Genomic DNA, 13175 nt, shown 5'->3' with positions numbered 1-13175 from the left:
GCTACCCATAACTATGGGTCGACTGTAGAATAACTCAACCAGCAACTTTCTATTTATTCCATGAGAAATGCACACCTATCAGCGCTACGAGAATGCATAGGATAAACACATCAAGCTTGATTGCATCAAAATTAGTTTCGTACTAGTGTAGCATCAGAAAGCATATCTACGGCCACATGCCTTTCAAGGAATCTCTGTTTCCACATCACACCACCGAGTAGGTGTTTCTTCTACTGTTCCATCGGCACTAACAGCAGACAATGATATGCTTCCCAAATGATGCACGCAGATGCACTGTCGTTTCTGCTTTCAATTAACAGCCAAAGTACAACCAAAATGAAATTATCAGCAACAATGCAACTTGGTTCCTCTGAGCACTTGCGATGCAGAATTTAGCTCCCCAAAGAGTTTGCTTTCTTTTCATCTTCATGTTCGAACCCGGTGATAGAAGATACGTATCGATCGCAGATTCACTCCCGGTAGCTACTTTTCCCCGTGGCGCATCAGAGGGAATCGAATGCTGCAACCGATGGGGCCAACTTTTCACATATCGTTCTGGTCCTGTACTCAATGAAGCGTAAAACCGCAAACTTTACCCCCGAAAGAGTCGATAGTAGAAGAATCATTGTTCTCGGCTATCTATCAGATGAAAGCAGCATGCTGCAACAAGCATACAGACCTCTTTCGGTTTCGTTCTCGTGAAAGCTCATGTGCAGTGCAGTGCATGGCAATGCTACCTTCTTTTCTTTCTAGCCGAAGTGTTTGATGAAGTCTTCCTCATTCGGTTGGAATACAGCAACAGTGAAACCTCCATTTATGTCATGGGTCGGGGGCACGGTAATAAAATTTTACGTGAATTCATGCTACGTATAATTTTCGTCCTCCAAATCCTGTTCAAATTTTAAGTTGTAACCAGTGATCTGTTGAATATATTGATATATTCTATTAAGCAGAGTTCAACGACCATTTAAGGTTATTCAAGAACCTGTGTTGTAAGAAACTAAAATTTTCAAAACTTACGATTGAAATTTTTCATGCGTGAGTTGTTAATCACTTGAATCAGCAGTCAGAAAATCATGGATGAGTTGGCTTAGGGTAGGTGTACCAGTTATGGACATAATGGTTCCCTATTTCGCCATACGCGATAATTTGATTATTTTCAATTTCTTAATCATTGTCTGTGTTTTAGTAGTTTGATATCAAATGAATCTTGATGTTAAAACATTCAAAAATATTCAAAATGCGAAAGTTTTCGAGAAAACACATATGGCCAAATATGGAACCACTAAAGCCATAACTGGTACACTTTCCCTATATGTTTGACTTATTGCCTCGTATTTCCACAGTTTGTTCACACAAAGCAATGATATCTTACAAGTGTGGTAAAATAATAGCTATTCTTTCTAACGTAAACAACAACATTGAGTTTTCAAGAGTTTTTTCAACTTACCAATGATCTCTTCAAGGTTTCTGAACAATATTTATACCCATATTGAATCTTAAAAACATATTCCGTCGAGTTGTTTGAGGCGTTTTAAGAATTTTTTTGAGTATAGTCCCTCATAAACTTTACCTACCTTGATACCATAATGCACCCGACGAGCTGGCCGTCCACACCTACGGAGCTCAGGATGATGATGAAGAAGAAGCCCAGGTAACGAACGATGAGCTGATCGCGATGGCGAAAGCCTTAAAAATCAAGAAGGCTCCGAACACACCAGAAGGATCAGATGATATCCACAACGTAGCTCTGAAAGCAGCAATCCAAGAAAATCCTAAAATGTTCAGGATCGTGCTGCAAAAATGTATCGAGGAGGGTAATTTCCCCGAAATTTGGAAGCGACAAAAGCTGGTACTGCTGCCAAAACCAGGCAAGCCTCCAGGAGATCCTTCAGCATATAGACCGATGCTGTTGGACACAGTTGGCAAAGTGCTGGAGCGAGTAATCTAACAGGTACGAAATACACGGAGGGATAAAACGGACTTTCGAAATGGTAGATCCACCGTTGATGCCATACAAACGGTCGTGGAAGCTATGGGGACGGCGCTGAAGCAAAAGAGGAGAGGTAATCGGTACTGCATAGTGGCCGCACTGGACGTAAAAATGCCTTCAACAGTGCCAGTTGGGCTGCGATCGCCGAACCGCTGCACAGATTGGAGTTCCCCGAGTATCCTTGTAGGATTTTGAGGAGCTAATTTCAGAATCGTATTGCTGTTTGCGTTTGACGTGCAAATCTTGTTCAAATGCGTTCCAAACGCGGTAACACAAACTAATCGAAGGTGTCCTAGAAACCGTGATCCATATCACCGCCAACCTAGCAAAGATCAGTTAACTTTGACTTCGCTTTCCTTATGAAAAATCTTACCGCGTTTGGTGTTCCCACATTTGATATTTGCATTTCAAACGCACACAGCAATACACTGATCACCGAAATAGATGCTGGGAAAGGTGCACAACAATCATGGCGGGCGTCCCATAGGGTTTTATTCTTGGCCCGACTCTCTGGAACGCTATGTACGACGAAGTGTTGAAGCTGAGCTTTAACCGGAATGAGAAAATCGTCGGCTTCGTGGATGACGTGGTGCTCGTAGTCATTGGCGAATCACTAGGGGAGGTTCGCGTGCATGCGATGCGACCATGCCTAGAAAAGTTCACCCTAGGAATGGGAGACCACCGACGTACTGGTGGACTCAAGCTATTGCGAACCTGCGCCGTTCCTGCCTACGGGCCAGGAGACGGATGCAGCGAGCACGTACCGAGCAGGAGCGTGAAGAACGATGGGCGGTGTTCACCGCTGCCAAAGTGCCAACGCGAACCCGTGGGGTGATGCCTACAGGATCGTTATGGCGAAGACAAGAGGTGCAATTGCTCCTACGGAGCAATCTCCACAGATGCTGGAGGGGATCATCGAGGGGCTCTTTCCGCGCCACAACCCTAGCCCATGGCCTCCTTTTGTAGGACAGCCGGAGATTGGGGCTGGCGATGAGGATAGAGTAACCGATGAGGAACTTGTAGGGATTGCAAAATTCCTAAGCATGGGGAAGGCACCAGGTCCGGACGGAGTTCCAAACCTGGCCCTCAAAATTGCAATCTTGGAGGCTCCCGGTATGTTCAGACCTGCTATGCAGATATGCCTGGACGAGGGAGTATTTCCAGATGCGTGGAAGAGGCAGAGCCTGGTACAATTGCCAAAGGCGGGGAAACCACCCGGTGACCCGTCGGCGTATAGACCAATATGCTTGATTGACACGGTGGGGAAGGTGCTCGAGAAGATCATCCTCAACAGACTGTTGAGGTACACCGAGGGTGTAAATCAGGGCTGCCCAACGTACGGCCCGCGGGCCACATCCGGCCCGCGACCTCGTTTTATGCGGCCCGCGGAGGGTTCGAAGATACTTCTCATATTTGGCCCGTTGACTATTCTACTAACCCGAAGTTAGACATTAGCAAGACTTCTTAGTTTTCAACCAATATTGTAGCTTGGTAATTATTTAAATCGTTTGTTTTTAATCTTCTTCAATGCTTAGTATATATGAATGATTCAACAATTTTCAACAATGTTTCTACCATGACTTCCTACGGTATTCAAAAAAAAAAATGCAGCTTGAAAAAAAGACTATATTTTCATACAAAATTTCACTGAATTATAGGCTAATGTTCTGACAGAATACTGGAAATAATATTTACCAACACCTCGTTGACAGGATTATAAAAATACAGGCTTTTTACAAAATCTTGGACAGGATTTTTTTTAAATTCTGGTCACGACTTTCACGGATAACATTGGAAAGATTCTCTCAGAATTTTAACCAGGATTTCATAGACTTCTAGGTAGAATTTTCACCGAATGTAATACATAATTTTCTAAAATCATAGCAAAGACCACAATCTAACGCTAAGTTAAACTTGGCAGGACCTTAAGTGAATTTATAAATACTTTCAAATATTTCAAGGTTGCATTCGAAATGATTATTGAGTGAGATTCTGAAGGAATTCTAGGCACGGTTTTTGACGTAGAAGTACGTCTCTCTTCTCTATACAGGAGTGAAATTGGAATTTCAAAACCAAGAGCGTTACGCTGGCATGAAATATTTTAAACGTTAATAACTTTTCACTGGCTTAACGAAATTTCTTGATTAGCACCTCAATCGAAAGATAAGACATCAAAGCTTCATGTCGTTTACTTACTGAATCCCACATACCTGTCCAAATAGTTTAATAACTGTTTTAAAATAGAACGTTGATTTCAAGCAAATCTATAAATACGGGTGGCTAGAGAAAATTTGACGTCATTTGCTTTTCACTCTCCGATTGGCTCGCATCTCAGCAGGCGAAAGATCGGCTTGCTCGGACCGGGCGTGCTTCTCAGGCACAGACATCGATAGCGAAGGACCCCCCCGTTTGTCTTGCTTCGCTCAAATCAAACTGTCGAGCGAGCGAGAGAAGATGCCGTCCGAAGCTAAAGCCATCACCGCTGCCGCCGCCTAGAAGAAGAAGAGGAAGCAGTCCACAGGTGAATTTGCGGTCGAACTGTGAACACGGTCGGGCGAGTCATTCTCGCTTTGTGGTTCACCGCTTGTTTGCGTTCACCCAGCCATCGTCATCGCCGCCGCAAATTTCATCGGCCGAGGAGCTGTTGACCCGACCCGACGAATTTCGACTCGTGATGAAATCATCATTGGTGGTCAAGAAGCAATCCCGTTAGGAGCAAATACCAGAAGCCCCCTGAGTTTTGCTGGTCCGAGCAGTGTTATTTATCCGTAACAACATCGAAGCTAACAAAGCCATCGGTTCTTTTCAGAGCCATCAAATTTGTGGAAAAGTGTTGAAAGAGAAATATTTCCGACTTTATTTATAACTTCTAATATTCCTAAATCAATTTCACGGCTTCATACAAAATTTCATTTGTCATGAATAATTTATGACTCAAACATTTGAGATTGTACTCGCGGACGCTGCTGCCGTACCGTCGGGGTGAGTGCTCAACATTTCACAACGATTGTAAAATAGAGTGGCTTTTTTCCAATAGCGCCTTTTATGTTCCATATTTTATGGGAACACTTTGATTAGGAAAATTATCCCATGTAACAAAATTGCGACATATTTAGAATGCTTTTGATAAGACATTCTCATTGAACAATTGTAATAATTTTGGCACCCATGGATCAGAAATTTACCGTCATAATAAAGAAAACTATTGATTATCAATAGCTCGTATTGAATATTTAGGGAATGCCAATCATTCCAACAATTCATGTTCGACCAAATTTCTCACGTATTAGCATTCTCCACAATTTTCAAGTAATTCCAAGCCAAACACATTATTAGCACATACCCATTTCCCAGATTGATCGATCAGAAAGCAAAGAGCACAAAAGGGATTAGCATCATCTGCTATTCCAAGGTTATAAAACATGCTGCCTTCGTTGGATCCAGTTTCATTCCATTTCCGCTTTCGAGCTGGTAAGAGCTCCTCCGAACTTGCTTAGCAAGAAGTACCTCGCTGCTAGAAGCCTGCTGAGCTGTTAATCCAGAATCTGGTTTGTGAAATCGCTCAAGATTTCAAGATTAAGCTACGTTTCCAGATTTCAACTAAATCCCTGTGATCCGCTACCCTGTTGCTGTTGTGCACCCATGAAATATTTAGCTGGTTTGTCGAATAAACTGAGAACTTATTCACATCTTCTTATTATTCTTCTTCTTCTTCTTCTTCTTCTTCTTCTTCTTGGCATTAACGTCCTCACTGGTTATTAACTGAGAGCTTTCTTTGCTAAAGTTTCCATTTTTGCATTCGTATATCGTGTGGCAGGTACGATTATACTCTATGCCCAGGGAAGTCAAGAAAATTTCCATTACGAAAAGACCCAGACACCTTCAGCATGGCCTTGCTTTGTAGCCGTGGACTCTAACCACTCGGCTAAGGAAGGCCCCAACTTATTCACATGCATTTGCAACTTTTTCGATTTTTCATACAAAATGACCAACTTTGGTAAGTTAGATCTCAGTTATTTATGGAAATATTTTCGAATGAAACTTTCACAGAACATCAGATGTAACTTGAGTTTTAACATGTATTTTTTGAATAATTTTTCCAATCACAAGTTTATAAGTAATAACGGTTTGACTAAACTGTAATTTTCGACGAAAAATTCAAAACTTTTTATCTTAAAATCTGATAACCTTACACAAAAACTGCCTTCAGCAAACTTATTCATCTCGTCAAAATCTACAACTTTGCTGAAGATACCATGAAGCTATTCCTTCAATATGTTTAGTTATGTCAATTATAAAAAATCGTCAAAAAATTCACTTTAGTCAAACCGTTACTGCTTTTCAACGTGTGATTGGAAAAATCACTCAAAAATATATGTTAAAATTTAAGTTATGTCTGATATTCTGTGAAAATTTCATTCAAATCGGTCCATGAATAACTGAGATATAGTTTATCAAAGTTGGTCATTTGCATGAAAAATCAAAAGAGTTGCAGTTTTTTTTCTCAGCGAAGAATCACACCATCAACGAAAATAGCGCGAAAGCAATAACCAATCGCGTGCGAGTACCGAACGGAGTGACGAAACAACCAAGCGAGAACCCCACCACTCGCCATCGGTGAACGGAGCTCGAGCAAATAAAACCACTGGTTGTTCTGCTCCCAGCTCATTCACAAATCGAACGGCATAACGGATCAAGCAGCGGAGCAGCAAAGAAGAGCGCGTGAAAGCCACAGCAGTGTGCGAGTAGCGAACGGAACCAGAGAGCAACGAAGCGAAAGCAACAACTAAAAATCATTCAGTGGACGGATTAGTAGTCAGCGCCAACCGGCGACCTGTTGGAAACTAACGCCAGCGAAATATACACCATCTGCCTCTCCTTACCATTCATATTCTTGTACTTGATGAATTCAATGAAATGGTTTGGTTTGGCGATGGAGCTTATTTAGGATGATTTTACTTGACAAAGAGTTATTGATAAATATTCCTATTAAAAAGAGTTGTTTTAAAAAAGTTCACTTCCTCGGAAAATTTATGCTTTACCAAAGAGTTGATAGTGAAATTCCTGCAGCAAAGGGTCGAGTTTCTCCCCACGAATATTTCCAGCCAGGACCAGTCATGGCCCCCGCTTCCAAAATTCTCGAGTACTGAAATTGGAAAATGTATTAAAATTGCGACAGATTTTAAATACTGTTCAATAAACTGTTTCTTGACCAATTGTAATGAGCAACTATTGATCTGAATTGATTTTTCTACATGTTGTCTATTGCGTTAATCTGAGAAATAGGCTATATGAAATTGATGTCTTGGCAAGGGATGTACAAGATGAGCATTATGCTGTTATTGCATCCCGACGGCACTGCAGCAGCGTTCTCGGACCATCCTCAAATTGTATTGTCGATTATTCGTGATAAATCATATATTGTATGATGCTACAAGATGTATTAAGAGATTATAGCAAGTATGTGGTAACCACATTAAGAAATATTACTAGCTATACTGTGTTTATCACGAGAAGTTCTTACTAGCTCGAAAGTGTAAATGAAATGAACCGAATCCTGTTGTTGTTACAGAGGGATTTTAATCCATTCATCCCTTAAATGAACCGAATCTGTCGAAGAGAGTATGTTTTACATAATGTGAATTGCAGACGATGCTCCTCCCTTTCGTATTCTTTGCCTTCTTCTGATTGACCAATCTAGGATAAGATACATGAAGTTGATGTCTTGGTTAGGGATTGACATATCTTGGAAAATTCACATGCGCGTTCGTATGGACAGTAAAAATATCAACATTATTTTAATAGCTTACAATAAATTAAAATCACGCATGTTTTGGTTTCGTGCAAATTTTAAATATTTCTGATCAATGTTCAATGTGTTCTGATTTATATACTATGACTGTTGATTGCCATGGTCAAACGGGGAATCCTCAACTCAAATGTATAAATTTGAGCAAGTTATTTGCTTATACGACGAACCGAAAGTTGCGTGGCGTGGATGGCGCACAACAGTAACAGGTAGTGGATCACCGGGCTTAAGTCGAAATCTGATGATGGTGGCGATGACGATGGCTGGGTGAACGCAAACAAGCGGTGAAGCACAAAGCGAGAATGACTTGCCCGACCGTGTTCACAGTTCGACCGCAAATTTTCCTATGGACTGCTCCCTTTTCTTCTTCTTCTTCTTCTTCTTCTTGGCGGCGGCAGCGGTGATGACTTTGGCTTCGGACGGCATCTTCTCTCGCTCGCTCGACAGTTTGATTTGAGCGAAGCAAGACAAACAGGGAGGTCCTTTGCTATCGATGTCTGTGCCTGAGAAGCACGCCCGGTCAGAGCAAGACGATCTTTCGCCTGCTGAGATGCGATCCAAGCGGAGAATGGAAAGCAAATGACGTCAAATTTTCTCTAGCACCCCTATTTATAAATTTGCTTGAAGTCAACGTTCTCTTTTAAAACAGTTTTTAAACTATTTGTACAGGTATGTGGGATTCAGTAAGTAAACGACATGACCCTTTGATGTCTTGTCTTTCAATTGAGGTGCCATTCAAGGAATTTCGTTAAACCAGCAAACAGTTATAAGAGTTCAAAATATTTCATCCCAACGTAAGGCTCTTGGTTTTTGAAATTCCAATTTCACTCCTGTATAGAGAATTTTTATTTTACGTTCAAACTGTGCGGTATAATCAAATGCAAACGCATTCATTTCCCGATGGTTAGTTCCTGTGCTTTTACTGTTCATAAGTCGCAAGGTGGAACTTGAGCAATTCTAAATGAATTGCTCATGCACAGTGCATAGGCTGGTTTTAGCGGGTCGTCGTTGGTGCGTCATCCCCGCATTCCCTGAGTTATCTTCTCAGGGGATCTGTTTGCAGATTTCCCCCTTGTAAAAAAGTAAGAGGTTGTTTCCGAGATACGACCGCCAAGTTGACGTTGGATAACGTTAGCTTCTTCTATTTCCTAGCTTGAGACCGTCGCGAAATTATGAAAAAATTCTACTGCTAAAAATCTAATCAATTGTCACACTATTTGTTGCATGTCCATTCTCACTTATTATGGACATTGTGTGTTATTATTTGGTTGATCCAGTTAACAGTTCAACACCGATAGAACTGGTTGATGGAAGAAGAAACATGAGCGTTAACACTTACTCTCCAAACAAATATTCCGGTTGAACGTTAAGTCCTCACATGACCCACTTAGATTGGTTGCTCTAGTGGGTTCCGAAGCCAGTTTGAGGTACTTCTCCAGTGCCTATTGGCATGGTCTCCTTTTGATACTCGAAGAATTTCCGCGCCATGAAGAACTTCGTCTGCTTCGTAGTGGTATCTGGGGACGGACGGCAACTTCAACATCGATTTGAGCAAAGAGGAGAACATGGAGTTCGCGGACTTAAAGGAAAAGTACCCCAACCTCAAACTGACTTCGGATCCCACTAAAGCAAGACCATTACTACGACGATGGCTCGTATCAATCGGACTGCCCATAAGTCCACTGGAAGAAAGGCCCCTCGCAAGCAGCTGGCTACGAAAGCCGCTCGCAAGAGCACCACAACCACCGGAGGAGGCGAGAAGCCGCATTGCTATCTGCCGGGAATGGTTGCTCTGCGTGAGATTCGTCATTACCAGATATCGACGGAGCTGCTGATCCGCAAGTGCCTGGTTTGTAGTTCAGGACTTCAAGACGGATCTGCGATTCCAGAGCTCGGCCGTCACGGCTCTGCAGGAAGCGAGCGAGGCATATCTGGTCGGTCTGTTTGTGGATACCAACCTGTGCGCAATCCACGCCAAGCGTGCCGAAGGACAGCCAGCTGGCTCGTCGTATTCGTGGCGCTTAAATTGAATTACAGCACGATTTCAAACAAAACGACCCTTTTAGTACTACAACAATGCATTCCACGTAAAAGAGTTACAACAAGAGACATTTCATTTAATTATACATTATAATTTCGGTTGATTTGTTTTCAATGGAGAGAAATGCCAAACGAAGTTTTACCTAGGTTCCCGTCGCTCGGGTCGGGCGGCGGTAGCACTTTCATACCAAATCAAAACATCAACAAATCTGTTGCCGATTAGTTTTAGCTCTTTGTTCGAAAAGTTGATACTGATCGCTCTAGCATGCATGTAAAAAGCGACGATTATAATCGTTATAATTATAACGGAATTATTTAATCATCGCTAAATGCGAGGCAAACCGGGATGGATTCTACATTCTAGTGTCGTCCGCAATTTATCCGACTCATGCCCACAGGGGAATTTATTTCTTGGCACTGTGATTCTCGAAAAGCATTATTTGGCCCTGATCACCAATCACCAGTAATGTCGCTCGTCACTATAGAAAATTCTCATAACTCTTTCAAAATGAAGTTGTCGTCCTGAAAAGGACGGTTAGGGGTAGTCACCTTAGATCGAACTGGGTTTTCATTCCATTGTAAAACAGAAACACACCAAAAGATTACCGAAGAAGATTCAATTCAAATGCGGACGGTAATTGTATGCTTCCTTGTCCATCCTTCGTTTCTATGGTTTGCTCATTCGATAGGCTAGCTAGATTGTGACGAATATGTAAAAATTATTCCAATAGGAGTCCTTCTCCGGTTGCTGGTCGACGATTGACTGATGCGCGCGTCGCTGATTGGACTTTGGCTGGCTTCGACTGAACATGATAGAATAAAGAGGAGCAAGAAGCAGACCGAAAGGGGCGTTTCTCTTTGAATGACGAAAGTGGCTAAGATATCGCTTAATGATGTCTGTGTCAGAAATACACAAGAAAAATGTGCTTTTCTATGGAAATAAGACATACCTTGATATTTCCCAATTTTTTCAAAAGTTTAGTCATAAAAATCAATAGTTTTCATTGTTAGAGTAGATTCGTAGAAAGATTTCCAATCGATTGGTGCAAGAATCTTGAAATTATATCCGGGCGTTTGTAAGTTATTAACAGTCAAAATCTAACCACTTTTCGTGACGCGAGCGATTTTTCGTTTTTAGAAATTGTACCCCAGTATGTTGCCGTAAGACGTTATCCAACGTCAAAACAAGGTGGAACTTTCTCCGAGGTCGTGTACGACTATGACAAAAGCCAGGATCAGCAATTGGTATATCTTGGTTTGTCGCGGGTTACTTCACTTCAAGGACTATTTTTGACAAACTCTTCCAATTTATTTAAGTTCCATCACGCCAAAGGCAGCAATTCTCCCAAGAGGTTTGACTTGAGGAATGAGCTGCAGCGCTTAGGCAATCATCGATTAGTGACGCTTTGAGACGAACTGCGTGGAATACTGGATCATAGCGGCCAAGCCTGCATATTGATGAGTATCAATGTACAGAGCCTAAATGCTCATGCAATGGATATTGCTACAAACCAAAGCACTGGACCGATTCTATCGATTCTAACGATCGAAGCACCCGAGCTATCAAACATCTAATCTACTGGAGGAGTTTGGCGAACTACAGCTGGAGCCAGAAACCGATCACCCAACCAAGCAACACAAGGAAGCAACGACCAAACAAACAAATTCAAATCATCTGGCATTATTCCTGGAACACCAAACACTGGTTCTCGGAACCACAGAACGACAAATGGTACTTTTCAGGACTACCAAAATGAGTCCAAAAGAGTTAACTTTTGAAAACTTCATCCGATCAATAACAACACAAAACAAGTACACTTACAAATTCATACACATGACAAATTATTAATCATTGTAGTTCTACGTCAACCTCGCGGTAATGTAATAGACATTACCCACCCCAAATTTTTTTTTAATCCTGGATATTCTGACCCAGTGCTGTAAACATTCGACATTTTTCGCGACGTTCTTTTCGTTGCCATGGTCAGCAGTCACAGCACGAGCTTTAGAATGAACGTCAACAAACACGAAATAATTTCAATTGAATGTCGTCTGACACGATGATATTTGCATAAATCATACGTTTTGCAAAGAATTCAGGCATCGGATCATAAACAACATGAATAGTTTGATCTTGCCTGTTATGTCGAATGTGACACACATACAGTGAAAGCAGAACAGAAACAAACAAAACCATAATGTTTCCTAGCGAAGCTATCGTGGCCAGGGGCATTCAATTGACATTTTACTTTTCGACATTCGTTTGATCGCTCGTGTTATGCATGTTTAAGGGAAGCGCTGCCGAATATCAGCGAAAACGTGTCGACTACCGTGATTGCTTACAACACTGTTCTGACCAATATTTTCGTAAAAGCTTGATCAGGATTTTAGCACATTTTGGGTCATGCTTATCTTCAGGTATCAGAAGGCTGGCTCCAGAGGCACGTTCCCCGCCATTTGAGAGATTTGTGCCATTATCCAAAGTTTCTGTGGTAGATTCTTCAAAATATTCTATTACAAGAGTATTATAAAACATTGAAAAATAAATCACAATATCCAGCAGAAAGCTTATTGGCAATTATCTGTTTTTTTTTTTTTTTTTCTTCAAATGATCACAGATTTTATTATGTATGAGCTCCATTTACTGATTTTTGTCAGATTTCATGCGAATATTGGAGCATTTAAAAATGTGGCCCGCGACACAGAAATGTTTCTGCGGTTTGGCCCGCGGTTTAAAAAGGTTGGGCAGGCCTGGTGTAAATGGTCTCTCAAGCAACCAGTTCGGCTTCCGGAAAGGGAGGTCCACCGTAGACGCTATTCTGACGTTTAAGAAAACCGCTGAGATAGCACTCCAGCGTAAGAGGAGGGGTATTCGCTACTGCGCAGTAGTGACTCTGGTTGTAAGGAACGCATTTAATAGTGCCAGTTGGGCGGCTATTGCCAATGCGCTCCTGCGTCTGGGGATACCCGAGTACCTGTACAAGATTCTCGGAAGTTACTTCCAGAATCGGGTATTAGTCTATGACACAGAGGTGGGTCGGAAGTGCTTTTCCATAACCTCAGGAGTCCCGCAAGGTTCCATCCTAGGTCCGGTGTTATGGAATGTCATGTACGACGAGGTGTTGAGATTAAAATTCCCGGCGGGTGTGGTCATCGTTGGCTTTACCGACGATATTACGCTGGAGGTCTACGGTAAATCGATCGAAGAAGTGGAATTGACTGCAGTCCACTCGATCGCAATTGTGGAGGAGTGGCTGAGCTCCAGGAAACTGGAATTGGCTCACCACAAAACTGAGGCGGTTGTTGTCAACAACCGAAAGTCGGTGCAGCAAG

General features: G+C 42.0%; 1 protein-coding gene across 1 annotated transcript; it reads left to right on the top strand.

Annotated features, from left to right (window-relative positions):
- The first annotated feature begins 9450 nt into the window (after nucleotides 1–9450).
- On the top strand, nucleotides 9451–9893 carry LOC110675171 (histone H3.3 type 1-like). The gene is made up of 3 exons (XM_021839560.1): nucleotides 9451–9651; nucleotides 9716–9807; nucleotides 9869–9893. The coding sequence occupies exons 1-3, from the start codon at nucleotides 9451–9453 to the stop codon at nucleotides 9891–9893; spliced, it is 318 nt and encodes a 105-aa protein (XP_021695252.1).
- Nucleotides 9894–13175: the final 3282 nt, after the last annotated feature.

This window comes from Aedes aegypti, chromosome 2 (genome assembly GCF_002204515.2).
Source record: "Aedes aegypti strain LVP_AGWG chromosome 2, AaegL5.0 Primary Assembly, whole genome shotgun sequence".
In the NCBI taxonomy this organism is placed as follows: domain Eukaryota; kingdom Metazoa; phylum Arthropoda; class Insecta; order Diptera; family Culicidae; genus Aedes; species Aedes aegypti.
This window is presented reverse-complemented; position numbering and strand designations above follow the sequence as displayed.

What these genes read in the sequence shown, in the direction of transcription:
- LOC110675171 (XM_021839560.1), top strand. Translation starts at nt 9,451, where the DNA reads ATGGCTCGTATCAATCGGACTGCCCATAAGTCCACTGGAAGAAAGGCC. An exon ending in TGCTGATCCGCAAGTGCCTG is followed by an intron (nt 9,652 to 9,715) that starts GTTTGTAGTTCA and finishes ACGGCTCTGCAG; the next exon opens with GAAGCGAGCGAGGCATATCT. An exon ending in GAAGGACAGCCAGCTGGCTC is followed by an intron (nt 9,808 to 9,868) that starts GTCGTATTCGTG and finishes CGACCCTTTTAG; the next exon opens with TACTACAACAATGCATTCCA.